Source organism: Schistocerca americana, chromosome 3 (genome assembly GCF_021461395.2).
Source record: "Schistocerca americana isolate TAMUIC-IGC-003095 chromosome 3, iqSchAmer2.1, whole genome shotgun sequence".
In the NCBI taxonomy this organism is placed as follows: Eukaryota; Metazoa; Arthropoda; class Insecta; order Orthoptera; family Acrididae; genus Schistocerca; species Schistocerca americana.
This window is the reverse complement of record NC_060121.1, coordinates 198,047,457-198,075,365: the sequence shown is the minus strand read 5'-3', so window position 1 is coordinate 198,075,365 and position 27,909 is coordinate 198,047,457. Positions and strand designations below refer to the sequence as shown.

Here is a 27,909-nt window from a genome sequence, read left to right as displayed (position 1 = left end):
ATGTTTAATCAACCAAATTCATGACGGTGCTAGCCATCACCACGACCCGACCATTTGAAACTCCGGCTGCTGCAGGCCTAAATGAGTGCTGTTACTGGTGCTTGACTATCGTGAAACTGTCAGAGCTGTTTTATTAAAATTGCTAGGCAATTTTTATATCCAAGCGTTTACGAACTGTGTGTATGTTTAAATTCTTTAGCGGTGTGTTTTGATTTTTTGTGGAATAAATGTAAGTTCACAATTAGCAACCGAATTACATACTATCTTGGAATAGGGATTTCAGTTGTTCGGATACATAAATGGTTTGAAGAGCGTACACGTCTCTCAGCGCAGCAAACGACGGTGGTCATATCCTAGTTTTTGTTGCAATATTGTCTTCTATATCATTTTAAAAGCACCGTTATTGTTTATTGTTTTTAATGATTATATTAAAGACCCCATCCTCTTTCTTTTCAACATGCACATGCACACATTAACAAACACACACAAACGGACGAACAATGAACGCACACGCAAACGGACGCACACAGGCACATTACACGCACATCATAAAAGGTTTCGTATCGCCCCAGTTCCTAGAACTCCTGATGACAGACGTTGACTCAGGATATTTTATCACAGACACAGTCCCTTTGACTGGTCAGAGATGTATCTAATCCAGCCCAAAGATGTAAAAAGAACGTGCATGAGTAGCACCTATTAGATGGAGGGTATCCGACAACCAGTCATTTCACCAGGAAGGAGTTCCACGGCTCGTGAGATCTGTAGTTCAACCGTGCGCGGTTCGATCGCATCAGCATTGCTACTTTGTTCCACGAAGGGCTCTCAATAAGGGAAGCTACCAGGAGTCTCGGACGGAACCAAAGCAATGTCGTACGGATGTGGAGGGGATACAGAGAGACAGGAACTCTCGATTAAATACCCAACTCAGACCGTCCAAAGGCTACCACGGCAGTGGATGACCGCTACCTACGGAGTATGGCTCGGAGGAACCCTGACAGCAACGACACCATCTTGAGCAAAGCTTTTCGTGCAGCCATAGGACGTTATGTTACGACTCAAACTGTGCGCAATAGGATGCATGGTGCCCAATTTCACATCCGACGTCCATGCCGAGGTCCATCTTTGCAACGACGACACAATGCAGCGTGGTATAGATGGGCCAAGTAAAATGCAGAATGGACCGCTCAGGATTGGCATCACGTTCTCTTCACCGATGAGTATCGCATATACCTTCAAGCAGACAATCGTCAGAGACAAGTTTACAGACATCCCGGTCAGGCTGAACGCCTTATACACACTGTCCAGCGAGTGCAGCAAGATGGAGGTTTCCTGCTGTTTTGGGGTGGCATTATGTGGGCCGACGTAAGTCGCTGGTGGTCATGGAAGGCGCCGTAACGGCTGTACGATACGTGAATGCCATCCTCCGACCGATACTGCAAGCATACCGGCATTGTATTGGCGAGGCATTTGTCTTCATGGACGACAACTCGCACCCCCATTGTGCACAACTTGTGAATGACTTCCCTCAGGATAACGACATCGCTCGACTAGAGTCGCCAGCACCTTCTCCAGACGTGAACCTTATCGAAGATGCCTGGGATAGATTGAAAAGGGCTGTTTAAGGACGACGTGACCCACTAACCATTCCGAGGGATCTACGCCGAATCGCCGTTGAGGAGTGGGACAATCTGAACCAACGGTGCCTTGGTGACTGAAGTTAAAATCTTCTGGGTTATTAGGCCGCGTCATGTTTCTTCTAAAATGTTCGACGTTTCGACCCCTCTGCTGGGATCCTCCTCAGGATCTTTTTGTGTTCACTACTGCTGCCTTGATGAACTTATGGATAGTATGCAACGACGAATAAAAGCATGCATAAATGCAAGAAGACGACGTACTGCGTAGTAGAGGTACTGATGTGTGCAGCAATCTGGACCACCACCTCTGAAGGTCTTGCTGTATGGTGGAACAACATGCAATGTGTTGTTGTCATGGGAAATGAAAACGACGGAAATGATGTTAATGTTTACTCCTGTTTTCTGCACAGGTTCCGGAACTCTCGGAACCAAGGTGACGCAAAACTTGTTTTGATGTGTGCAGTACTCTGTATTTAGTAATTTTTTATACGAAATAAAAGGTATTTAGCAAGCCAGTAACACAATTGTAAGATGTATCAGTTCTCAGCAGGATGCGGCAGCGTTCTCCAGAAGATGGAGGACAGATGCCTCGCTGAAATGCCGATTTACGTTGATCTAAGGATAAATTCGAGGATACTACTATGACGTAAGTTTGTCTACAAAAATTATTTTATAATGTACCTAAAACCTGGAATTACCTTATAATTTAGTAACACATGACGCCGAAAGTGACAAATAGGCAGGGTGTCGCTGTGTCTGTGCCGGCACGTTCCGATAACGTCCACTCGAGTCACCTTCGGCGGATGCGGCATCCACCCCTTCTATAGATGTGTGGAAGTAAGATGGCGGCATCGTGATGTATTGCGTAGGTAGATGTGGAGAATGCTTTACGTCACAGTAAGTGTGCCTTCTTTCTCTGAACACGTCACATGCTTCTGCTGTAGCCTACCACGGTACCTTGCAATGCTGGAGTAAGACGCATTGCTCGGTCTATTGTATCTCCCTTGACAAATATGTTCGAGGAAGCTACTGCAGTCGTATGTTAACATAATGCGTGTCGTTTCTTATTTATGACACAATTAACACTACCGTGGCTAAGTAGCTTAAAATCATCAAAGTCAACGCGAAAAACCATTGTAAACGCCCTAGGCGCTTTCCGAATTGAGCGCTGCTTTCGGACGCACCAGAACAACACCATTGGTTGAAGATACTTGCCACAGCATATCTCCGTAATTGTCTCCTACTCGCGTTTGTAGCGGTGTCCTTTTGCTATTACTTCGAGTAATTTTCATAAAGCGATCTAAAATTGAAAATTTGCAAATCTTGTACAACTTCACTCAGGTGTGCAACTACCATTGCGGTATTACCATTAAAATGTTAATTTATGGTAGCATAAACTCGGTGAGTTGTGACCACATATAGTGCGAATGCCTTGTGTGAGTCAAGTATCGACCAAAGTTATGGAGACAGTTAAAAGTACTCCCACTCTCAGGTTTTTGTTTAACCTTCCACAACAAGCAATGGAGATATAAAGAGCAGTCAAATAAAAATTCGACAGATCGCAGAAAATTCATGGAAACTGTTCATCTCAAAAGAAATCTTCATAAATGTTAATTACTTGTCGACAGTTAAGCAAGACAGCCCATAACTTTCTGGAGATAAGCTTGTGATTGCCTATGAAACCATGATTGTACCCAGCCTTACACCTCTTCAACCAAAGAACACTGACGTCTGTATGGGCCCACTCAAACGTTGCCCGGGAAATTTTTAGGTCGCTGAAGAAGGTTCACTCAGGAGCGCTTACAACTCCCCCATAACGACTCGAATTCCACCATGCGATTTCCAGACTTTTGGAGCCTGAGGAGAGACATTCACGGTGGTCGGTTTCCTTTCTGACTATGAGGTCCACACCAAGGCACAGTCAACCGCAAACTTTTTCCCTTGAAGGCACTGACTTTCTTGCCTTACAGAGAGATAAATGTGAGAAGAGTGATTGAAGTTTACTTAGTAGTACATTCTTTCACCCATCTCGTTTATATTTGAATGCCCTTTACGTTATCACAGTCACATGTGAAATATACATATACCTATTTGTGAAAGTTTACAGTTAATGCTGCGTAATTGAATACAGTTCAGTGGTGATATTACTCTCGTAAGGAGATGCATGTTTATTTTTAAATTGTGCTTTCATGTAATCCTTTGACTTATACAGACGTAATACACATGTGCCTAGCACTACCAATGACCCATTGACACCAAATCTGATTAACTGTTACATAATTCCAGAGCTTTATCTACTGGTTTATTAATTTATTCAATCTACACTCTTTTTACCACAAGGACAATTCTATGAGTACCTCAAATAGCAACTATTTATACAAATTAGTCTCATGTTGCCATACCTACCGTCATTGTACGCTCTGTAATACACTTAGTAAGTTTATACATAAGCGTTTAATTTCCGAACTCCTGACAGTCTTTTCGAAACAGTAATTCAGTTACTATGATATAAGCAGATACCTATCTATTCAAGACAGCGGATTGAGGAGGCGAAATCCTTATGGTAGCTTTCCTCTGCGTTCACATACCTTGCAATAATGAGCAGCACAGTATTTTTGAAGACGTTCCAGCTGGTGAAGAGGCTGAGGAAGCCCTTTCTGTCCCTCTGGGCCTTGGCCACGGTCCGCATCACCTGCGGTGCGAACGAAGGGACCTCACCGCCGTTGGTGATGGCGATGCGACGCAGCAACTTCAAGGCGTCCTCCTCGCGACCTTTGCATGCCAACCACCGCGGTGACTCTGGGAACCACCTACCCAGGGTTCATCTCGTGAGAGAATGTAGTCACTCTTCTTAAATCCATAGATGTAATAAAAGCATATGTGTATATCTATATATGTAGTTATGTATACATGTATAAATGTTCCCCATTTCCTCCTAAGCAACTAGAACCATTTCAACCAAAGTTTGTACACATACCACTACTGTCTGGAAAAAATCATTGTGTGGTAAGAGCCTCCTATCTTACAAATAACTAGTCTATATTCATCCAGTATTTGAGAATAAGAGCACTTAGTGACTTCAAACATCCTTACAAATATTTTTAAATCTCTGTGAACTGCCCCCCTCCCAAACACATACAAAGAACGATGCAAGGGAAAACAGAATATCTCTTACTGTCCTTTCACTGTTCATGGTGTACAGCCTCCGCACCAGGTATAATGTCTTTATTATTAACTCGATTAGCAACGAATCTACTTGCTAAATTATACTGTACAAAACATAGTTCAAGAGATATAACGTCATAAACATCGAACTGGATTTGAACGAAAGTGCTAGAAACATATATGAATAATGAGTACAAATATATGGGTCGTACGTTAAATATACGGAAAATATGTGTGGCATGTGCGTTTAAGGTCACGAGTATAAAACTACTCCTAAACAGCTGAATCGATTTCAGTCAAACGTGATACAGTTATTAAATACTATTTGTAAATAAATACTGAAGAGGTGAGAAGCATAGATCTCCGATTTGGATGGGGTTAAAACATGGAGAAAGAAGTGGAGACTGAGTTGGACAGACACAGAGGACGATGGAGGTGATGGACACATTTATGTGCCGAGGAGGAATTGGACAGAGAGAGGGAAAAACGGAAATGAATAGAAAGGGAAGAGATGGACAAAGGGAGGGGAGGGGCAAGATGGGCAGAGAAAGGAAACCAAAGATCGACCGAGGGAGGAGAGGAGAAGAGATAGACAGAAAGAAAGGGCACGAGGAGTTGGGCTAGGTGGGAGGAGAACATAGACAATGAAGGGAGAAGAGGAGATGTAGAGAGAAAGAAAGATCAGAAGATGGACAAATAAAGGTGGAGGGAGACATCGACAGAGAGATAGGAGATCGACAGAGACAGAAAAGAGGGGGAGATGGACATGAGGTAGTATGGATAGAGGGAGGAGAAGATGTACAGAGGAAGGTAGATGGACATAGAGAGAAGCATTGCGGTCTGTGGGGAAGAATGATAGAGACGAAGCAGCAGGGGATGGACTCAGAGGGGGATGAGGAGACTGTCAGAAAGAGGGGAAAAGAGGCGATGGACTGATAGTAACCTGGATTGCATACATATCCGGTACTTGTCTCATGGTTGAGAATATTAACGTGATACTATGCATATAATGAACCACTTTATAAGACTAATATAATACTGCCCTTGAAAATGACAGCCAATCGAAACGTGTAAGGGATTGTGGTGAAAAGACATAAGAAAAGTTATAAAAACGCCAGTTAAATAGCCACTTTGAGAAATAAATGTTAGTACATTCTGAGTTATTGAAAGAATGCGCCGGCCGCGGTGGTCAAGCGGTTCAAGGCGCTCAGTCCGGACCCGCGCGACTGCTGCGGTCGCAGGTTCGAATCCTGTCTCGGGCATGGATGTGTGTGATGTCCTTAGGTTAGTTAGGTTTAAGTAGTTCTAAGTTCTAAGGGACTGATGACCACAGGTGTTAAGTCCCATAGTGCTCAGAGCCATTTCTGAAAGAATGTGATGTACAGTTAGAATGAGAATAGTATTCATCATCTTCTCAAACTCTCCATCCATCTCATTACCGTTCGATTACATTATATTTGAATGTGGAAAAGTTTCACTGTAAGGTTATCGTGTTTACATCATGCTATTTATTAATAATTGTTACTGAAGTAGGTTACAAAATTCTTCATTTTATCCACATGAGCATGCGTTAGCGCCTCGCGATTCTAAGGACTGTGCCACTACACGTTAGAAATAAAAAATAGATCCCATTCTGAAACGGATGGAGACTTAATGATACTGCTTCCATATATAAAAATCAAATCTAATTGTCAATGTATACCACAAATATGTAATTTCTACGATGGAATTTATCAAGATCGAACAGAAAAATTAACACGAATGTTCACATTTACAGTGTACAAAATAAATGAAAGCCGATTCTGCCCAACAAGGGAAATAATTTATTTTTACAGTCGAAGTGGGAAATGTAGGCCTTTCACAGACAGATATATATTGCATCTTAAAGAAAACTTAAAATGAAAGATCGCTCTCGCAGAAAAAAAAGTCTCACGTTTGGAGAATTGAATGTGATAATGGGTAGTGGAAACGTATTATTATTCAGAAAAGAATCCTATAACGACACACTCCTCACAAATATTCAGAATTATGTCTGTCTAGTTTTCTTCACGCTGCAAATTACCTGAAGAATAAAAACAGCGCTAAGCAGAACGCTGCAGAGCAAGACAGAAAGTAGTTCCAGTTGCGGAGAGGCCAAGCTAAGAAGCCGGAAGCCATAATGCCAACCCCCAAGCTGCTGCTTGAGAAATAGTTCAGCGTCGTCCGATGTTTGATGTCTGTCAGTTCCAGACCTAAAGCAGAAAGGAAGTGCATCAGTTTTGATCTAGATCGAACTCGAACTATTAAAGTATCAACATCAAAAAGTAATCTAAGCTTCAACAAATTTGGAGAAAATAAAATGGATAGATGTAATGCACAACACTGTAAAGCTATTGATTTAGATGTGCTGCAGTAGTGTCACATAAAACGGAAACGAGGGTTTTGCTTGCGTCATCTGTCATCTATCAAGTTTTACAGAGTCCAGTGATAGAGGAAAGTTTTTGGAATAGAATCAGAAAGGGCAGCGATATAACAATTGGTCACTGTAGACGCCGACAGATCTTGGACTGCAGTGGCCAGGTATTCCTCACAGAGCTTCGGAACGTTTCCTAAACACAGGTTCGGCACCCAGAAGCATCGGCCAAACATGATGGAGGGCTGCGATGCGCGTCCAGTGACGGTAATTTATTAACGAGTACCAGGAATATAGCCTGACCTCGCCTTAACTACTGCCTGATTTGGCTATAGGCATTTAAAATGGGGTACTGAATAAAATGCGCCGCAGTCATAAGAAAATTTCGAGCAGTCTCATGTCCTATTCGCATAGGCTCACTGAAGAGACTGTAACACTAGACTGAATAGCACTTACTCTGCATCTCATTTCAACAGGGACGATTCTCGTCTTAGTATTACCCTTATTTAGGTTTGCAAGTGATTATTCCTCTTGCTTAAATCCAGGTAATTATTATACTCCATTAGATATATGGGATGGTTGGGTCCACTGGTAATTACATCAACTCATTTCTTTGGCCGCGATGAAGTGATGGCAACAGTATAGTGATAGGGTTTTCTTTATAATTCGCACTCGGGTTGTCACTCCTTACACTGTTCTGCTGCTGCCCACCGAAGATTCCTTTGCAACAGAGTACTGATTACTACAATCAAGGTAATACCGGGAGAAACCGCCTCTAATGCTGTAACTGCTTCGATTCTGCGATGTAAGGAATTTACAAATACACCATACTCAGCAGAAAACCAGTTGAATTCACACCTTGATGCCGTTGAGCTGCCAAAGTGTGAGGAACATAATTGCACGTGTCACCCGCTGGTCCAAGCAGTCCCTGTCATTTCCATGCGATTACGATTTCGGTGTATAATGCTTTATTTATAGCACCTGAGTGTTCATCAAACCAGGAAACTATGTGTGCAGTCTTCATTTTGGTTGGCGGGACCGTCAACTGGATAATCACTGTAAAAATCTAGGAGATAGTGTAGAACATGGTCACCGCGAATTTAGAAATATATATCCTGATTCATGTGCACGATAACTGCATGACTGGGGCCCCAACTACCTTGGAAGTTGTACACTTACGTCCAAGCACACATCCTGTCGTCCTTCACGTTCTATTTTATTTCACGCGTATTCCCCTCCCAGATCCTCCAGATTGTTCATAAATGTTCTAAGGCAATTTTATACACAACAGCCTTCTGTAGACGTACATCTCAAATGCTTTCGTTGTGCTCAGTTCCCATTTCCTTACAGCCTATGATGCAGTGTCATACAATTCTGTGCTTCGGGTAGACATTCTCAAAAATTTATTTCTTTAATTACGCTCTATTTTGTTGCTACTAGATATTTTCTGAAGAGTATTTCGATCTCATGACAGCAACATCCTTTTAATCGTCTAAAACTTGGTCCCTGTGGCTAATATCATTCCCGGTAAATCTCTTTACTTTCATGTTTTATTTATTTATTCTCACTCCGCTTTCCCTCATAGACCACGATTTATTCCATTCAAAAGATTCTTACTTTCACGGACGGTAGGAGTTTCATCAGGTAATCTGATAATTCATATCTTCTGGTATTGAATTTTGTCCTTCAGTTCGCACCATTCTTCAATTACAGTCATTCTGCTTCGACATAACAGTTGATCTGTATTCAAGGAACACGTTATAGTAGATAAAATTGTAACAGTCGCGTAGGGACAGGCAGGTTAAGATAAGACAGATTAAGGAACATAGCGAGGCATACTGATGGTCGTATTCTTGCCTTACGCAGTATGAGGGTGGAATGAGAAAGATATCCCTTAAAATTAGCACTACATATTCTCTAACACACACAGAACAGGGGATTTGCAGTACAAACACATAAATAATGAGATAACAAGTTTTTAATATTGGTGGTGTTTTGATGTAAAATTATCAGTTAATGTTCCAGAGAAGTAAAATTGCTTTATTTCCGTAAAACTACTATCTACCTCAGTATGATCTAATAAATTTTCCATTTCCACGGTTTAAGAAAAAATAGCACTCCCACTTTCTCAACAAGAACCTTTCAAAGCTGTTACCCGCAAGCGTGGCTTCAAACGCGCACAATTTTTCCTTTTATCGCACATATTCCATTTGATGATGCCTTAACTCTCCCTTTTAATGGTCCTGCGGCTGTAACCATCTTCGCTTCGGATTTTCTTACCACACTTTTATCCTTTATCCGTTGTGGTTCTTAAGCCTCCAATTTTCTGGATATGATTACATAAATTTCAGTAGTAAGGCCTACTGTCCAGTATTAGTATCAGCCGATGATGTGGTCAGTAACGACTGTAAATGAAATTAACCAATTAATAGTAACAAAATGTCTTTATTATCCCATTTTTTACACGAACACCAAGACATGAATGTGATAAACATCTGCATACCACATCGTCCGGGGATATCTTTCACACTGATACGTCTACTAGGTCAAAAGACCTGACACTAATGATTCATCTAATATCTAACACGCTGACTGACACAATAATTACATGTTACAAAGTGCCATTAAATACATTTCGCTGAACCCGCATCTCATGGATACAGCTGTGCGGCCCCATGTCTTAGGTTCATTGCGCGCAACGCGAACAACAGCGATAAACCACCACAGATTATCGGCAAGTAGCATTAACAGATGTTACAGAATGACTAACAAATGCAGCTGCAGGAAATAATAAAGTGAATAAAGAAACTAAAACAAATTGAAAGCAATTACTACATGTCGGAGTATGGATTCCCACAATTCACTCACCAACAGCCAACGCTGATTCGATCATAGGCCCTGCAGCAGCTGATATGAGGGACTCCGCCAGGATGAAGAGCAAAAGGACGTCTGGTGTGAGGACCAGCAAAAGCCTGCTGATAACATGGGCCGCCATGCACAGGAACTGCTGGGGCCGTCGGCCGTACCTACAGCCAGGCATAGGAATAACGTTGATCGGTAATGCTGGATTTCCAGCCAGGTGGCTTCTGCTGATACTGACTGCTTAAAAAGTGCTATACAGTTTTACAGTAACAACGAATTTAGAGCATTAATGTAGCTCACATCTGCTTATCCGATTTGATTACATTGTTACACAAATTTTAAATCGTAAGTAGCTGATACTATTTTTTCATCTCTTAAGCGTCACAGAACCCGACAACAATGATCTAGCATATTTGTATTTACCTTGAGTATCTTACAACAATATGAAATACTTGCAAAACGCATGACGATCGACGGGTTGTGGTACTGTGTAGCAGGAGCGTCTTTCTTTACAATTGTCAATAGTTACATAGAATAGCATAATTCTTTTGCCCCTTACATTTTTTCTAACATAGTGAAATTACTTTCTGACGGCGTACCTTAATGTTTATTCCACGGATCAGCACAGTTTGTACTGGATACATTCAAATGCGATACAAAAACTGTAATTTTAGTGAAAATTCATAACGCAACTTTTCAAGCAGGAACATCTGATCAATTACAGCTTCTCGGATATATTGTAAATTTTTGATGAAACCATTCGAAACCTTGTTAAATGATTGCATGCTGTCTTCTCTTTGTCTCTGAACAACAATTCAAAAGGAATGTCTAAAACGTTCTCTGACCTATGGACCGTCAAGAGCATCAGCATTAACTTTTTCGATTTTGTAGGTTCCACATGCCCATAGAGAGAGATCGTCAGTGGTAAACAGGAAAACCTCTTGCCCGGCAAGATCACATAGTATTTTATTTCACAATCATCGAGGTCAAAAGAGCAGTGCTGTCATCATCAGATCTACAATGCACTTGAAGTAAAGATACTACAAAGAGAATTTATCACTGTGCACACATCTTTAAATCAGTGATAAGAAGTACATAAGCATAGTTTACATACTTTCGAAAAATTCTTATTAACATGCGTACATGCTACTACTACAATGAGTCCAGTTCCAGGTAGATGAAACCACATCGTGTTGGATCGTTAAACATTAAAAAGAGCATTTCTTCCTCCACGAATGCACCTTCTGTGTGTGCTCTAGAATTCCTAGGTACCCAATTGGTGCAATGTATGGCTACTTTTTTTTGTCATCAGTCTTCTGACTGGTTTGAGGCAGCCAGCCACGAATTCCTCTCCCAATCCCGCTCCCTCTTGGACTATCGAAGTTATTACCTAATGTCTTAACAGATGTCATTTCGTCCTGTACCATCTTCTTGTCAGTGTTTTCAACATATTCCTTTCCTCTCCGATTCTGCACATAATCTCCTCATTCCTCACTCAATCAGTCAACCTAATTTTCAACATACGTCTGTAGCAGCACACCTCAAATGCTTAGAATCTCTTCTATTTCGGTTTTCCAACAATCTGTGTTCATTACCATACTGTGCTCTGCTTCTAAGATACACGTCCAAGAACTTCTTCCTCAAATTAAGGCCTATGTTTACTAGTTAGTTTCTCTTTGCCAGGAATGCCCTTTCTCCCAGTGCTAGTCAGCTCTTGATGTCCTCCTTTTTCCATCCATTACTGGCTATTTTGCTGCCTCGGTTGCTGAATACGCTAAATTCATCTACTTTGTGACCACCAATCCTGATGTTAAGTTTCCCACTGTTCACACTTCTGCTACTTCTCATTACTTTCCTCTTTCTTCAGTCTACACTCAGTACATATTCCATGCTTATTAGACTGTTCATTCTATTCAGTAGATCATGAAATTCTCATTCAAATTCAGTAAGATAGCAACTTCATCAGCAGATAGTAACATTGATATCCTTTCACCTTGAATTTTAATTCCACTCCTGAACTTTAGTTTTATTTCCATCATTGCTTCTTCGATATACAGAATGAACAGTAGGGCCAAATGATCAAAACCTTGTCTTATACCAGTTTTAAATCGAGCACTTCCTTTTTTCTCGTCCATTGTTATTATCCCGTCTTGGCTCATGTACTTGTTGTATATTAACCATATTTTCCTATTTCATACCCAGAAATTGGAACATCAATGACGAATTTACATTGTCGAACGCTTTTTCCAGGTTTACAAATCCGATTGATGTGACTTCATTTTTCTTCAGTCCTGGCTTGCATTATCAACCGCAACATCAGAATTGCCTCTGCTGCCTTTACCTTTCCTAAAGCCAACCTGATCGTCATCTAACACATCTTTTCTTTTCCATTCATCTGTATATACTTCTTATCAGTAACTAGAATGCATGAGCCGTTAAGCTGGTTCTGCGATAATTCTCATATCTCTCCACTCTTGGGAGTTGTGTAGGTGATTTTTTTAGGAAAGACAGATTGCATGTCGCCAGTCTAATACCTTCTACACACAAAAGTGAATAGTCGTTTTGTTGCCACATCCCCCAACCACTTCAGATATTCTTATGCATTGTTGTCCATGCCTTCTGTCTTATTTGATCCTAAATCCTCAAAAGCTCTCTTAAATTCGGTTACTGGATCCCCTATCTCTTCTAAATCGACTCATGTTTCTTCTTCTATGACATCAGACAAACCTCCCACTGCATAGAGGCGTTCAACTTATTCTTACCACCTACCCGCTCTCCCCTCTGAGTAGAATATTTTTATCGCTCCTGGCTCAGTTGGCTCAGCCATGGCTCATGCCAGGACCGACTCATGTTATCCACGACCGGTTGAAATATTCTACTATAACACACGTCTGCAGATATTTTCCTTCAAACACTCCTATTTTAGTGTAAATTACTTAGAAAATTAATAAAAACGAATATATTTTCTTATCATGCTTGCATATAATAAAACAATAACTTTTTCATACAAAAGTTGAATGGAAAGACAATTAATTTCATATTCCTTTTACAAAAAGTGCACATTTGAAAAAATATTTGAGTCAATCACGCAAAGAATAACTCATAATAAAATTTTGTAAGCTCTCCAGTGGAGTGTATATTATTACTTAACTGTGCTCTTAGAAGTAATGTAAATGAAAAATTCCCTCTCTAAATGTCCAAAAACATTCGCTGCCATATGAATGAAAATTAGAGACCTTTTTCCTTGAAGTTTACTCTCCTTATTTCATTTCTAAGCTCTGTGTTTTTTCGAAGTCTATCTGGAAGTCAAGGTAGCTATTCTCGTTTGCATCTCTTCCCATCACTTTTAATTAAGGAAGCAGAGCTTGCACAGCAGTGAAATGATGATCGTTATCCCCAGTGTTATGGTATCCACCCCACTCCTCACCCACGCATTCTGGGAACAAATGTTTTCGATCGCAGCTTGTAAATATAGTTGAAATCTTAATGACAATTTCATTATAAAAATGCTAGTTTCATCAGTTTATTTAGGGTGTAAATAAATAATTTTCTTCACATTTTCGTATTTTTGTTGAAGTGATGACATGTATATAACATGTAATGTTCCTCTGCAACACTCAATATTAGATTTAAAGAGAATATTGTATGATAAAAATGAAATATATCCCAATGCCGTTGCAAATGCCAGTTGCTTTAGCGCCGTCTGTGAATGGAGTTATGAACTGCTTAGTTAATGGTGCATATAGAAAGTGTAAGTGGGACATTCTTGGAATTATCAGGAAAAAGCCACTGCACAGCTCTATCTCATTTCCTCTGACGCCACACTGTCGAGTAGATCAGTATTATCTTATGGAGAGACCACATACTGCGGGTCTAGTACGAACTGTAAACATTCAGAGCCTTCAGCAGCCTAAGAAGACTTACACAGGCTAGACCCATGTTGTTTTGTAGGGATGTGTGGAGTAAAAAAAAATTGATTTCATGCAAATATTAACGGATTTTGAAAATTAAAAGTGCTAAAATCATCTATATAACAAGAGATCTCTGAAGTATCATATTCTAATTAACATACTAAACTTTCTCCGTTATTAATCCGTCTGTCTTTCTGAAAATACTTTAATATGTAATGTAAACATGAAATTAACACTTCTGTAACTTACGCAAATTTTTTATTCATTTATAAAGTAAATATTTTCTTTATGTATTCTGTGCTGTGCATCGAAAGTTAAAATTTTATCACCATACATTGTTACATACGCTACAATCAGGAATGTTTTAATGAAAGGTTGTGCAAAGTTGCATAGTCGTTTTTGTAAAGTAACAATTTTCTCCATGGCTCATGTTACTGTCATGGATCAGATAATTTGAAATGAAATTACATGGAGTTATGACAGTGTCTGATGTGAATATTACAACCCATTTAAAATCTAGAAATACATGGTATGCTTTGAAAAAACTATTTGGGGATTAACATTCGACATTTCCTCAGGGAAAATCTCGTTTTATTCGTTTTTAAAACATACCTCCTGTTGATTAATGTGACGAATAATGAAGAGTCAAGTAACAAATTATCGTTAAAATTTGTATTAAACACAATGAATATGAAATATCGCACATCAAATTCGGCAGAGTTATAGAAAGTTGTGATATGAAGTTCAAAATTATTCTTGCCACTCAAACTGGTAACTACTGCAGTGTGTAGTTCATAAAAAAATATCGTAAATATGGGATTTCACAGAATATTTGACAGCTGTTCTAACTCGTAATTTGGTTGATATTTAACAACTGGTACACGAATTTCCGAAGATTCTAATATGATTTTTCCTTCCTTAGGAAGTGTATACTAAATTATTATAAATACATCCTTCCAAGAGTATACCATAAGTAGCTCATGAAGTCAAATATAGCAGCTTCTGATGAAAGTAAATTACGTTCTATATAAAATACTACTTCCTTTCTGTATGGACACAAAATAAGATACTTTAGCCCCATAGTTATCAATTAATTTTTTATTGAATTTCCCACCATAATTTGATAATATGATATTCATCCCGCACCATTAACTATAGCATTTCTAAAATTGATACATAACTGTGCATGATTTGGATGACGCCATCCATCAACAATATTTATTTCAGTATCTTCATCGTTAAATTACATTTATTTCCATCATTTACAGAAAATAAAAGAAACTGATACCTCTAGATTTTGTTCATGACTTATTAGGTTACAGTTTATTAACACATTTTTACAACAACTCTGACACAAGCGAGTTTGAAGTCAATGACACTACCATATTCATCAGTCAGAGTAATTTATAAGTCATGAATAGTAGCAAAAATAGGAATACCTACATGATAATGTGGTTCATGGATTATTGGTCCACCAAATTCTCCATTTAGTTGAACTGAAGCAATTATGATATGCTCGCTTTGAAGAAGATCATTTTGCTTAAGAAAATTCCATCACATAGGTTAAAATTTTATTAATTAACTCGAATGGAATAATTTTAGGAACATTGTTAAGAACTGTCTTTTTATTGGCCCCAGCAATTTGTCTACTAACTCCAAGTACACATCCAACACTAACTTTTACATCATTTTAACAGTAAATATATTTCGAATTTCATCTGCTGAATTGTTAAGTATTGGATATTTCGATTGAATTTAAGTAAATCACAGACTGGGAACCAAAAATAAAAATTCCAGAAAAGAAAGAAAAACCTGGTAAACTTATACCAAATTCTAGTCAGTATGCAATATTAGGACCAAGTGATTGTAGAGAAACTGCATTAATGGTTGATAATTATACTCATGTTCCTGGATGGTTGATATGGGTAAAATTAATGATTTATACAATTACTCCAATACTTTAGATCAGACATAGTATTGAAGGTTATGACGAAATTGTTCCATTACACCAAATCAAGATAAGTTAGTATTAATACTTGATGACTTCATTCTTGAAAATAATGGTACAGGTAGAGAATATTTTACTCGAGAAAGACATAAAGAAACAGATCCTTTTATTTAGATCAAACTTACTAAAAATGCCAAAACAAATAGTCTGAGATAATATTAATTTCATAAATACTTTCAGCCAAATGAAACAAATTTAAGTCGTGTTTACCTTGAGTTTGTTGGAAGTGATTTAAACTTTTATGATTTTAAGGAAATGTATAGTAAATTTTGAATGAACAACTTGTAATTTTTACAACAGACATGACTAGAAAAACAAATGAAGCCAAATTCACAACTAAAATGCATTATTTCTTAATGATTATGTTGTCAAGCACAATCACCAAATAAGTACATCAAACATAAAATTTGAAGATTAAAATATATAATGAATGTTTTTCATATCCAATTAATGTTTGCAAAATAGGACACAGAAGTTCTTAAGAAAGCTAAACGAAATAGAAAGCAAAATGGAGAATTAGAAGAACAATTCAACCTTTGGAAAAATCAACTGAGAATCTAATATGAAAAACATAAAGAAGAAGAACAACCGGTTAACGATCCTACAGAACAAGCAAAAATGAATTACATTAGGTGATAATGCGTTAAAAGCTACTGAAGGAAGAGATGAAGCTGAAAAATGAATGACATCCTATCGTTATTATACAGAAGACTTTGGAGGTATACTAGAAATTAATTCTAAAAAAAGGCCACAATGTTTGTATACATTAAGTGAATCGAACATACAGAATGTGTTGAAGAAGTATGAAGAAGCGACTAAAAGTAGAAACAAGACAGACGCCGTTAAAAAAGTAATGGATGGTGATGCTGAAGAAATAAATTTAGGGAATAAGTGTTGAAGTATATTAATCGTAGTAAAGACAAAACTTTTTTATTGAGACCTGCAGGTATATTTAAATATACTGGTAAATTACCAGCTGAATTCGGTGGAGATACTTTAGTTATTGGCGAAAAGACATAGAATTAAACAGATGGATAAATGAATTTTTTACCTGTAGCACAGATTGCTGAGGATGATATTGGTGAAAAACTTTATGATTTTGGATCATCTAATTCTATCAGTCAGGAGCATTACATTCTGTAAATAACTTAAATAAAATAAAATCGAGTAGAGATAAGAAATATTTGAAAAAAAAATTGTTCATGATTATTTCCCTAACTTAAGAAGAAAACTAAAGATTCTTCAGATTATTCAGAAATAAGTTCACCTGAGAAGAAAGGTAAAGGTTTTATAAGGAATTATTTGCAAAGCCCATCGAATATGCTTTGATCAATAATATAGTCAGTTAATTGAGAGATTAACAGTAATTCATGAAGAAGAATTAGTGGGAAATAAAAATTTTCATAATGAAGTTGTTTGAATAACACAGATGTCTGTAGATAGATGTTGTGACTTTCTTATCAACAATCCAAAACATGTTATCTGAATATTTTGTATTAGAATTTCAAGTTAAAGTTAGTTGGGTAAACATTTTAAAACTCAACCATTACCTGAATCCTACAATCAATAAATGCTAAAGTATATGGACTAATAGAACAAACTATGGATAACCAATGCTCTGTATGATTAAATCACCAGTTATAAAAACAAAATATAATATTCTTTTTCATAAAGTGAGTACTGATAAATGGTAAAAAGAAAAGTTATTTACAGATTGGGTAGAATTGTTATTAAGGAAACACAGATTCTTTTTGCTGTGACAATTTTTATTGTGTCATAAATCGATTGTCCTTGTGTGTAGTTATTTAAAATATGAAAATAAATATACCAGCAAACTATTCTTAAAGTTTCTTTCGTTTTTGACATAAAGTTATTGAATTACGATAGCAACTAAGTTTTTAAGATTACTCCACAATTAGAATGACAAAAATCAATTATTTACAAGTAGTTTGGTAAATACTTTCATTGTGTTAGAATTTCATTATAAGTATATTCAAATTCATTCTCAAATGATGTTAATAGAGTGAATGCCAACCTCAAATTTTCACTGGTTGTTGAAGGAGCAAGATGAGGTTATAATGTATTTACTTCTTTGTTTCTTTTATATAAACTTTCTATAACTGTATCAACTACTACATTAAAATTCTGAATATGATATTCTCAATTTTTTAGATTTTCTAAGTGAGTTATTTGACCATTATACAGCTATTAGGTTTTTTTATCTTATATTATCCATGTTTACAGACTGAAGCCAGAGTTCGTCTGTAAATCTAATTTGGAAATTTTCTACATGAGGAATTTTGGAAGTCGTAACTAAAGGATATAGACCAGGTTCCTAATTAAGTTTTTTAAATATCTCCCATGTTTAGGTAGTCATCTTTCACTTCGACTAAACATTTTCAAATGTTTTACAATAGTTTCGATTGGTTTATTTTCTACGCCATTCATGTCCAAACACATTTGCAATTTGACTTACATTAAAGGATGGGTCATTATTCTCCTCAATTATCATAAACATTGGCTTATTTTTATGTATAAGCTTGTTGATGATTATTGCTATAATGGATTCCATAAAAGAGAAAAAATTTTATTAAATTTTTTACTTTTCTTATAAATTTTTTGGTATGAATGGAGAATGTTGGAAAAGAACCAGAGCATTCTTGTTTCAAATGTCAATTTTGTAAATATTGTAATACTAAGAAGTCAATTGATAATTAAATTTCATAGAAATAAACATAAGATGGTTATCAAACGCTTTGTGGCCAATGTATGAATGAATATGACGTAAAAATGACAACAGTAAAATAATTCCTTGTGTATTTGGAAAAACTATTTCTAAATATTATTAACAAAATCTTTTACAATGATTTTGGATGAAGATCGTATGAAAAAATTATCATTTAGGAAACTTTAACTTCAAAAGTATGAACAAATTTCAATTCAATAATATGTGAAATATATGAATAGACACTATAGAGACTGTTGTTTGTAGGGGATCAATTTCGTAAGATATTTAATGAATGTATCAAAAAAGAGGTTGATGATATTGGAGCAATTTATTTTGAAACTAAAGAAATGAAATCGTTAACTCCTGAAGAAAAATCAAGAGATAATAAGTCTTAAGTTTGTACAATGTGTGAATGTCATTACTCACAGAATATAAAAAGGTTCAGCATCATGATAATTTAAATGGAAAAATAACAATCCAGTATGTATTAAATTAAATTTGCTGTTAGAACATCTGATGTTTGTAATTTTTCAGGATAACTTTGGATGCAATGTTGAAAATGATTAAGCAACCACTTGATTAATTACAAGTTTATAATACGATTTTAATGGATCAAAAGGTAATAAGAGGAGGTATATCACAGTGTTGTGAAATATGAAACACTGCTAAAGCTGCATATATTTTTAGTAGATTTAGAATATCCAACATAATGACATGATTTACATACATAGAAATTGCTTTAACTCCTTAAAATAAAGCTGTGTGAGGAATTAAAGTAAGCAAGTTGTTGACCTTTCTCAATGTCAAACACGATTTTGTAGTACACTATAGAAGTCTTTAACAGTTTTTGGAATGAAAATATCAAATATACAATCATTCTTTATATATCATCAGTTGGAGTGGTTGGAGTATATAGATTTAAATATAGAAATGAGAATTAAAGCCAAATATTGTTTTGTTTATAATTTCTATATTGTGAAGAAGATTACGTATTTGGTATAACAATGGAAAATATTAGAAATAGAGTTGATATAAAATTAGTATCAATGGAGAAAAGTGTGATAAACTTACTACAAATCCAAACAATAAAGGAAGTACCACATGTAATGAAAATCTTTAGGCAACTCATATGAATGATACACAAATTACATTAAATAATCCAGTCTTTGTTGGAATGAGTATGCTTGATGTACCTAATGAACTGATATTTGATTTTCACTATAGAATATTTCGAATTGTGTTATCAAGGCAGGGACGGTTATATCTACATTATAAAAATTGAAGGTATATATGAAGACATGAAAACGATAAGTAATAAATTTGAGAATAGTGATTATGTGAAGATACTGTTTGTGGTAATCAACAATCAAACAAGGAAGCCTTAGGAAACAAGAAACATGAATTGAATGGAAAAATAATGGACAAATTTTGCAGTTTTAAATATGTATGTTTATGAATTTGGTGATAAAACTGAGAAAAATCTATTGCTTTAAGAAATGCATGATTAAAAATAGAATAATCTCAGATAATAAATATTGTTTGTTTAACAACAGAGAACAGTACAGGAAGATTAATATAATCCAAAGTTAAAAACACAAAACTCACATAGTTGAAATAAATGGGAATATGTTGAGTCTTCATGATAACAAAATATATGTTTTGGAAAAATAGATGCATTACCATATGGGCATTACGAATTATAAAAAAATGTATGAAAGACTTTTCTTTATCAATGAAGACTCTAATCAAGAAACTTAACAAGACAAATGCCTGAAAAGAGATAAAAAACTAAGAGAATTACAGATAAGTATTTTATACAACATTACTAGATATGCAATATTGGTAGTTATGCTGAATGTTTAAATATTAGATTAACAGAAAATATTTCTATGTAACTTAACAATTAGTTAAGGTTATTTTACCAGTTAGACATTATAATTAAAATACTGACAGGGATATTCAAGTAACTGAAAATTGGCAGTTGTAGCTGAAATATAAGGAAATGAGAAAGTTAAGTGCAGAAATAAAGATTTTAATGATCTGGAATTCACTCCGTGAATTTTTTCACATTTAATTTGTTCCTATCACATTGTGTAATCTTAAGGACAATACTAAATAGCACAGGAACTGCTGGGGCCATCGGCTATACCTACAGCCAGGCATAAGAATAACGTCAATCCATAATGCTGTCAGGCAGGTGGATTCTGCTGACACTGACTGCTCTGAATGTGCTATACAATTTTACAGTAGCACACATCAGCATATCTGATTTGATTACATTTTTATGACAATTTGTAAATCTTAAGTAACTGATACTATCTGTTCATGTCTTTAGCGTCACAGAACCAGACAACAAAGATCTAGCTTATCTGTAATTACCTTAAATATCTTACTACTGTATGAAATACTTTCAAAACTCATGACGATCGTCGGGCTATGACTCTGTGTAGCGTCTTTTTTACAACAATTGTCAATAGCTACATAGCAAAGCATCATTCTGTTGCCCTTTACATTCTTGCTCCAACGGTAAAATAACGTTCTGAAGGCGTATTTATTGCTCAGGTCACCACAATTTGTAGGGAATATATTCAAGTGTTATACAAAAACTGCAATTTTAGTGACAATTCATAACGCAAAGTTCCATAGGGGCTGTTGTGCTAACCACTATTCTGCTCCCTCCAGTTCTGATCGCTCACAACCCCTCCCCCCCCCCCCCCTGCCCACCATAATACGACAGACCCAGGTGTAGATGTATAATTACAACATATAATAATTATATGTTATTTATGGTTTGTATAATAATTATGTGTCACTAACGTTTATACAAAACACAGGTCTGGCAGAAAAATAGACTTACATTATTATTAAAATATATTATACAGAAAAAAGTCTTATTATAGGTTAGGTGAATAGACTATTTTAGAGAATTTGAGACGTTAAGCTACAATATTCAGAAGAGGCAGTAGTCGAATAAGGAGGCCGATGACCAGCGGAGTTTGTGCAGCAGCAGTCAGCACCAGCAGATCAACAACTGATCAGATGTGAAATGCTTCCAAGGAGATCAACGGCAAGCGTAGTACGCACATCAGTGGTCAATGCTCCAGTCACATGTGTGACGTATCTGTCGACGTGGAGGAGGACGACAGGACAGTGTCCGACTACCCCAGAATAGAGGTGAAACAAGGAAAGCCAGCACGTTTGTCTATATTGGTCACGTTTCTGCCCAACGAGAGAAGTATACATGAACGACCAAAGAGTCAGTCGCCGTCCAAGAAACTTCGCGACACCGGATAAGTAACACCGACAAACAGTCATGAGCGGGTCCTTTGAGGAGAGAAATGAGAAACGAAGAAATGTCGCCAGCACGGACAAACTGATGACTAGTCAGCGGACGTCGCACTTCGCTGCAACGACTAAGCCGCTGTGCTGATCGACAAAAGAAGATGTCGGTACCACGCCAATAGCTCAAAGCCAAAGATGGCATCCCTGATGCTCCCTCAAAATACTTCGTGTGCTACTTATCCAGGTGACTGGTGAGGACGAAGAGACGGCGGCCTCACTAAATGAGTCACCTGTGAACTTAAAGGTTGACGAACTCCGCCAGAAGACGCCGAACGTGAGGGTCGCTGGTTCGATTCCGGTAGGGAGCACTCAGCGCCACGGCATAGCCGCTTGTTAATTACGCAACGAGTGAAGTCACAAAGAGAAAACCTCGCCAACACTGCATAGGGTCACGGGCACAGTACTGAGCCAAGAATACGCTGCTTGGCGCTCAGCTGCAACATGAGCTGTCGCCGTATCAGTTGTCACTGGAATCTGCACCCTAGGACTCCGTACCGCAGCACTGCCGCGGGGAATTGAGCGAGTTGAAACACTATATTATCTCTTATTTAAATAGTCTTATGTGTCACTAAATGACTGATAGTGGAACCACCAATGTTTCTGTAGTGGACTGGCCCGACAGCCAATCCACTATGACTGGTAGCCGAAAGGCACGCGTTTAAGCTCACGCAGGCTGGCATGAGGTCTGGAACAGTTATAGGAGTTGAGTCTAATAAAAAAGGAGGTAACTGGTAGAATACTTAACTTTAATCCATAATTGTCGAACATCACTCTTGATGATACAGAATTATAATCTCAATATAAACTGGTAATGGCGCCTTGCTAGGTCGTAGCAAATGACGTAGCTGAAGGCTATGCTAACTATCGTCTCGGCAAATGAGAGCATATTTGTCAGTGTAGCATCGCTAGCAAACTCGGCTGTACAACTGCGGCGAGTGCTAGACCTGCCGTGTGGCGGCGCTCGGTCTGCAATCACTGACAGTGGCGACACGCTGGTCCGACGTATACTACCGGACCGCGGCCGATTTAAAGGCTACCACCTAGCAAGTGTGGTGTCTGGCGGTCACGCCACCTCAACCACTGAGCCCTTCCAATGTTTTCTGTAGGCTGTCATGACTGTTGAAACAGTTGCTCTTGAAACATTCAATAAGTTGCCTGTCTTGGTTACTGATGCTCCAGCTAGACGGGCACCCACAATATGCCCACTTTGGAACTCTGTTAGGTCTTTTAGTGCACATCGACCTAGGCCTTTGGATGCAAATTCGAAGTGTGCACTACTCGTAAATAACATTCGCTGATGCCTAGTCCGTACTGAGTATGCGCAGTCCAGCGCAGCACGTGTCTTACCGGCATTCTGAAACATCAAACACAATCGTCCCGTTACTACCACTGTTCAAATGCTACACTGTGGGTAACAGCGTCGGCTGGGTACACCCTCATGGATGTTCGGAAGCTATCCTCTAGATCAGTAAAATGTAAAGTAAAAGCATTCCCGAAGCTACCCTTCCAAGTGACTATTTCATTCCGTTACGAACGACGTGTTCTGTTTCACCTCACAACAAAGCCGACCAAAGGCAGAAGTCATCGATAATGAATATTACTTACCACTGGGCGAGGAAGTAGCTTCATCTGTTAGAGAAAGTGGTGTTCGAAGCACAATGTAAGTGGTAATCTCTGTCGGTGTTTTTAAGGTTACTTGCTAATTTAATCTCCACTGGTTTCTTAGCAACACTGTCCCTTTAGATGGAGCTGTTCTGCAACAGTAGATGTGGTCCACTGTAGTACAAGTAAGTGTTTGTGACGCTTGACGCTCGTGCTCAATACATCGGTCACCCAAGGTTCATATGGTATAACTAACGTGTGACCTACCACACCTGCAAGTAATACGGTAGACAATAGTCACCAGGACGCTAGTCTTAGAAGGTGGCCGAAAACTGCACTCACTCCATCTTTCGACAGAATACTACGAACTCTGCAGGAAGTCTTACTCGCATAAGGCAAACACGCCGTAGACTTAGGTTCCGCCGCATTATTTTCAACAATTACCACGATTCAGTAGCCCAACGCGAATCTGGCCTTTCACTATAATCATTCTGGCGAGAGGTGACTTACAGGTGGGCTAAATCAGCTGAAGTCTTCTACTGTCTGAGACGACGTGTACTCTATGAATCTGGATTTGGCGTACCCCTTCTAGTGAGAGGTGTTAGCCTGAAAGTACAAACCAGTGTTGTTGGCTTCCTACAGATGGTATAGCAATATAACCCAAACGTTTTCCTCACCAACACGCAACCATTTTTCCACTTCAATCGTGAATTGAATATTCGAGTGGACGAATTAAGATTTTATAAGAACCTATTTACTCATTTTTATGAGGTCAAACGACAAAAGTGCTTAGATATGTCAAAAATCACGCAGGTTTCAATGCCGCTGACCCTAGTTCGCGTTCCTCAGAATCTTCCGCGTACAGTTGGCAGTTAAATGCGAAAAAGTGCTACCCCATCTCAACAGTATCTTTTGCGTCACACAACAGCTCTTTCAGTAAAAAGTTTGAGGAAGCCCACAAATGTCAAAATAGCCTCAGTTAACCATAACGAATGAAGCAGAGGAAAGCGAGCGATGAGACAGAGCACATGAAAACACTACATGAGAGTCGTTCAAAGACAGTCCCTGCAATCGATTTAAGAAATCCCTATAGTTCTTAATATGATGCGACACCGACCTGCTAGCGGGCACAACAAAGTAGCAACACGTTTTATTACATGGTATGTGGAGCACCAGTGTTATTTACAATAGCCCTCAGACGAACACCTTCCCTGTGAATCTTTGGAAGGCCAAATAGTTCAAAGGGGAAATCACAGTACCAGTAAGAACTCTAGACGCAACCTTACGAAAGGTATCTTTGTTTCAGGAGCCTGTAGGTCTCGTCTCAGTCGTATCTGTCGAGTCAGCACTGAGACTGTGATACATTGGATCAGGCAGTAAACACCCCGTGGTTCGAATATAATTCTCCTTGGTAGCGCACATGTGTCTCTTCTAATTCGCATTGCACTTCGAGGAGGCAGCTTCCATTTCGACAGTACTTATAAAATCAACTTCTACAAAACCTCTGATCGACTGTGTAATGTCTAAAACTCTCCCTAGCAAGGACGAAGCTGCGCCATCGAACCCTTTCTGCGTGATACCGACCACAGAACGTCGAGATATAACATTCGATCTTAGCTGAAGCCGGGGAGTTAAAAGACGAAAGACGCAGTCAGACTGCAACCAAGGGACACGGTCTAGCCAGTCCAAAGAAAATGACAGATGTTTCGAAGTAATCACTAAATAAACGTGAAATAATTCCTTGGAAACAAATCCAACTATTGCAGACCATAATCTCATAAGCAACAGCTAAACCGTACCGCACGTTGTTTGATGCTTTTAGCGACAACAGAATTAATATCATACATAATTTTAGCAGACGCTGAAACATCATCGTGGCGTCGACACCGTCACAAGAACGAAAATTTACACGGCATTTTCATGATCCTACCGCGATGTTTATCTGACTTCAGCATATAACGTCACAATTGCTGACTATCGGCAAACAGTGTATACTCTGACTTCCACCCGGCTTATAAAACCTGGAGACAACTTACGAGTTTGGAGGTTCATTTACACCGGTATGTATGGAATGCCCAAACTTAACAATTTTTTTAAGTACACCCGAGTCTTATTTTATTAAGTAGTACAGTTAATTATGAAACGAGAATTTTTAATCTAAAAGGAATGAGGCATAGAAAGAGGAATATAACTCACTAATAACTCAATATTGTACATCAAGTGATGTCTTCTAGTAGTTTGGGACTTGATAAGATATCGTTCTTTTAAGAGCGTAAAAGGGATATCTCGGTTACAGACTCACATTAAAGATAATGAGTGAACACTTACATGTCGCCTATATACCCAAAGAGCAGTCCCAGAGCAACTCCGATATTCTGTGCGTAGAACAAGACATCATTAGTGACGTGCTTGCTGTCACAGACCCAGTTCATCTGCGAAGGGACCGTCAGCGAGAACCACGTGTCGTCATAGTCCCAGCCGTGCTGGCACTGGACGGGTTCTTTGTTGCTCCAGTCGACGTCATCACTCTGGTTGTACATCAGGCACTTGCTGAACGAGTCTCCTTCCCTGCGCGAAAAGCAAAGCTTCCGTTTCAAATGCCGTACATGACTTTTAAATATCGGTATTATAAGTATGGGTCGCTTACCTTTCGGCTTAATCATAACGGAAACAGCCAAACTGAAATTCTAGCCAATGATTCCGGTGGCGTAATGTTTCTGTATATATATTTGTCTGAATCAAACATTACAAATTTATAACTGTGGACGAGCTGATAAATTAATGTGAACCATTATTTACCGAAACACCAGTACATATACTGGGTGTCCAGAAAAGGGCTCCATGATTTCAAAATTAAATATCTCGAAAGCAAAGATCGATAGAGGAATGCAGTAAACGGTATGTTTATTGTGAAAGCTGTAAGAAGTTTATACAGCAGTTTGAAACAATAGTTACAAAAGCAACAAACAGATGGCGCCGTACGGTGTACAGCTCATATCAGCATACATAAGTGAAATAATCGTATGAAAACAATCCTTGCAAACAATCACATCACAATGTTTTCAAAATGTTCACCATTGGCGCTACAGAGGTGGCGCAGACGGAGAATGAAATTCGCCATTACGTTTCGTAGTGTCTCAACCGAAATGGATTCACATGCCACAGAGATCGCCGATTCAAGCTCGTCCAGGGTGGCGGGATGCTTCGGGTAGACCATTCCCCACAAAAAAAAGTCACAGGGAGTCAAATCCGGCGAATATGGAGGCCAATCCATGTCTGCGCCAGTATATTTGGGATATTCCAAAGCAATGACTCGATTCCCGAAGTATTCCTCAAGAAAGCGAAACACTTGTTCGGTCCGATGTGGTTGGGCTCTATCTTGCATAAACCATTCAGTACTTGGTCGATCCTCTAACGCTTGCTGTGTGGCGACAGATTGTTCCAAAAATTGCAACGTACCGTGCACCAGTGACGTTTCTCGAATGAAAAAATGGCCAATAATGCCTCTACTGCATACTGCAGCCCACACAGTAACTTTAGGTGGATATAGGGGTTTCGCTTCTCACCAATATGGCTTTTCGGAACCCCAAAATCGCCAGTTCTGCTTATTCACATATCCATTCAGGTGGAAGTGTGCTTCATCTGTGAACCAGATGCAGCCAACATCAAATCCTTCACTACAAATCATTGTGAGCATCTTATTAGCATAGGCAACCCTTTGTTGCACAGCTCGTACGGGTAGGGCCTGGTGCGTTTGAATTTTGAATGGAAACATGTTTAGGCTCTTTCTCAGTATTTTCTGCGTGCTGGAACGCTTCAAACCAGTCTCAGATGTGATTCTACCGACGGATGACATTGGATTTCGATGAATAATTCCAGAATCTGTGGCGATATTTTCAGGCGTAACTTCGGTTTGCTTGCGGCCGACAAGTCCAACTAGATCATCAGTTACGCTGACTGTTCGTTGAATTTATTTGAAGAACGTACGAATGGTTTTCGCATCGGGTCCTTTTGGAACATTAAATCGTGCTTGAAAACCTCGCTTGTTGCCGTAGGACTCTCTTCTAACCTGTGGTACTCTAGCACCAGAAAAACTCGTTGTTCAATGGAGTACATGGTTTTAATCTCTTCCTTCGGTGCGCTAACCTCCTTTCACGTTGCAATAGTGGAACTGATCGCTCTGGGCTTCGGATCACTATTTATACTAGGTATTACGTATGGCGATTACAGCGCCATCTGTTATCAGCTTTTCTAACTATTAT

At 38.4% G+C, this 27,909-nt stretch overlaps 1 protein-coding gene across 1 annotated transcript in view; it reads right to left on the bottom strand.

The window, feature by feature from the left end:
* Nucleotides 1-27,909, bottom strand: part of LOC124605968 (solute carrier family 22 member 7-like) — a 75,511-nt gene that overhangs the window by 9,996 nt on the left and 37,606 nt on the right. Inside the window, exons 3-6 of the mRNA XM_047137932.1 lie at nt 25,976-26,215; nt 10,063-10,220; nt 6,865-7,033; nt 4,226-4,447 (exon numbers count right to left, since the gene is read on the bottom strand). Of these exons, the coding sequence (XP_046993888.1) occupies nt 4,226-4,447; nt 6,865-7,033; nt 10,063-10,220; nt 25,976-26,215 (789 nt within the window). The remainder of the gene's footprint in view (nt 1-4,225; nt 4,448-6,864; nt 7,034-10,062; nt 10,221-25,975; nt 26,216-27,909) is intronic.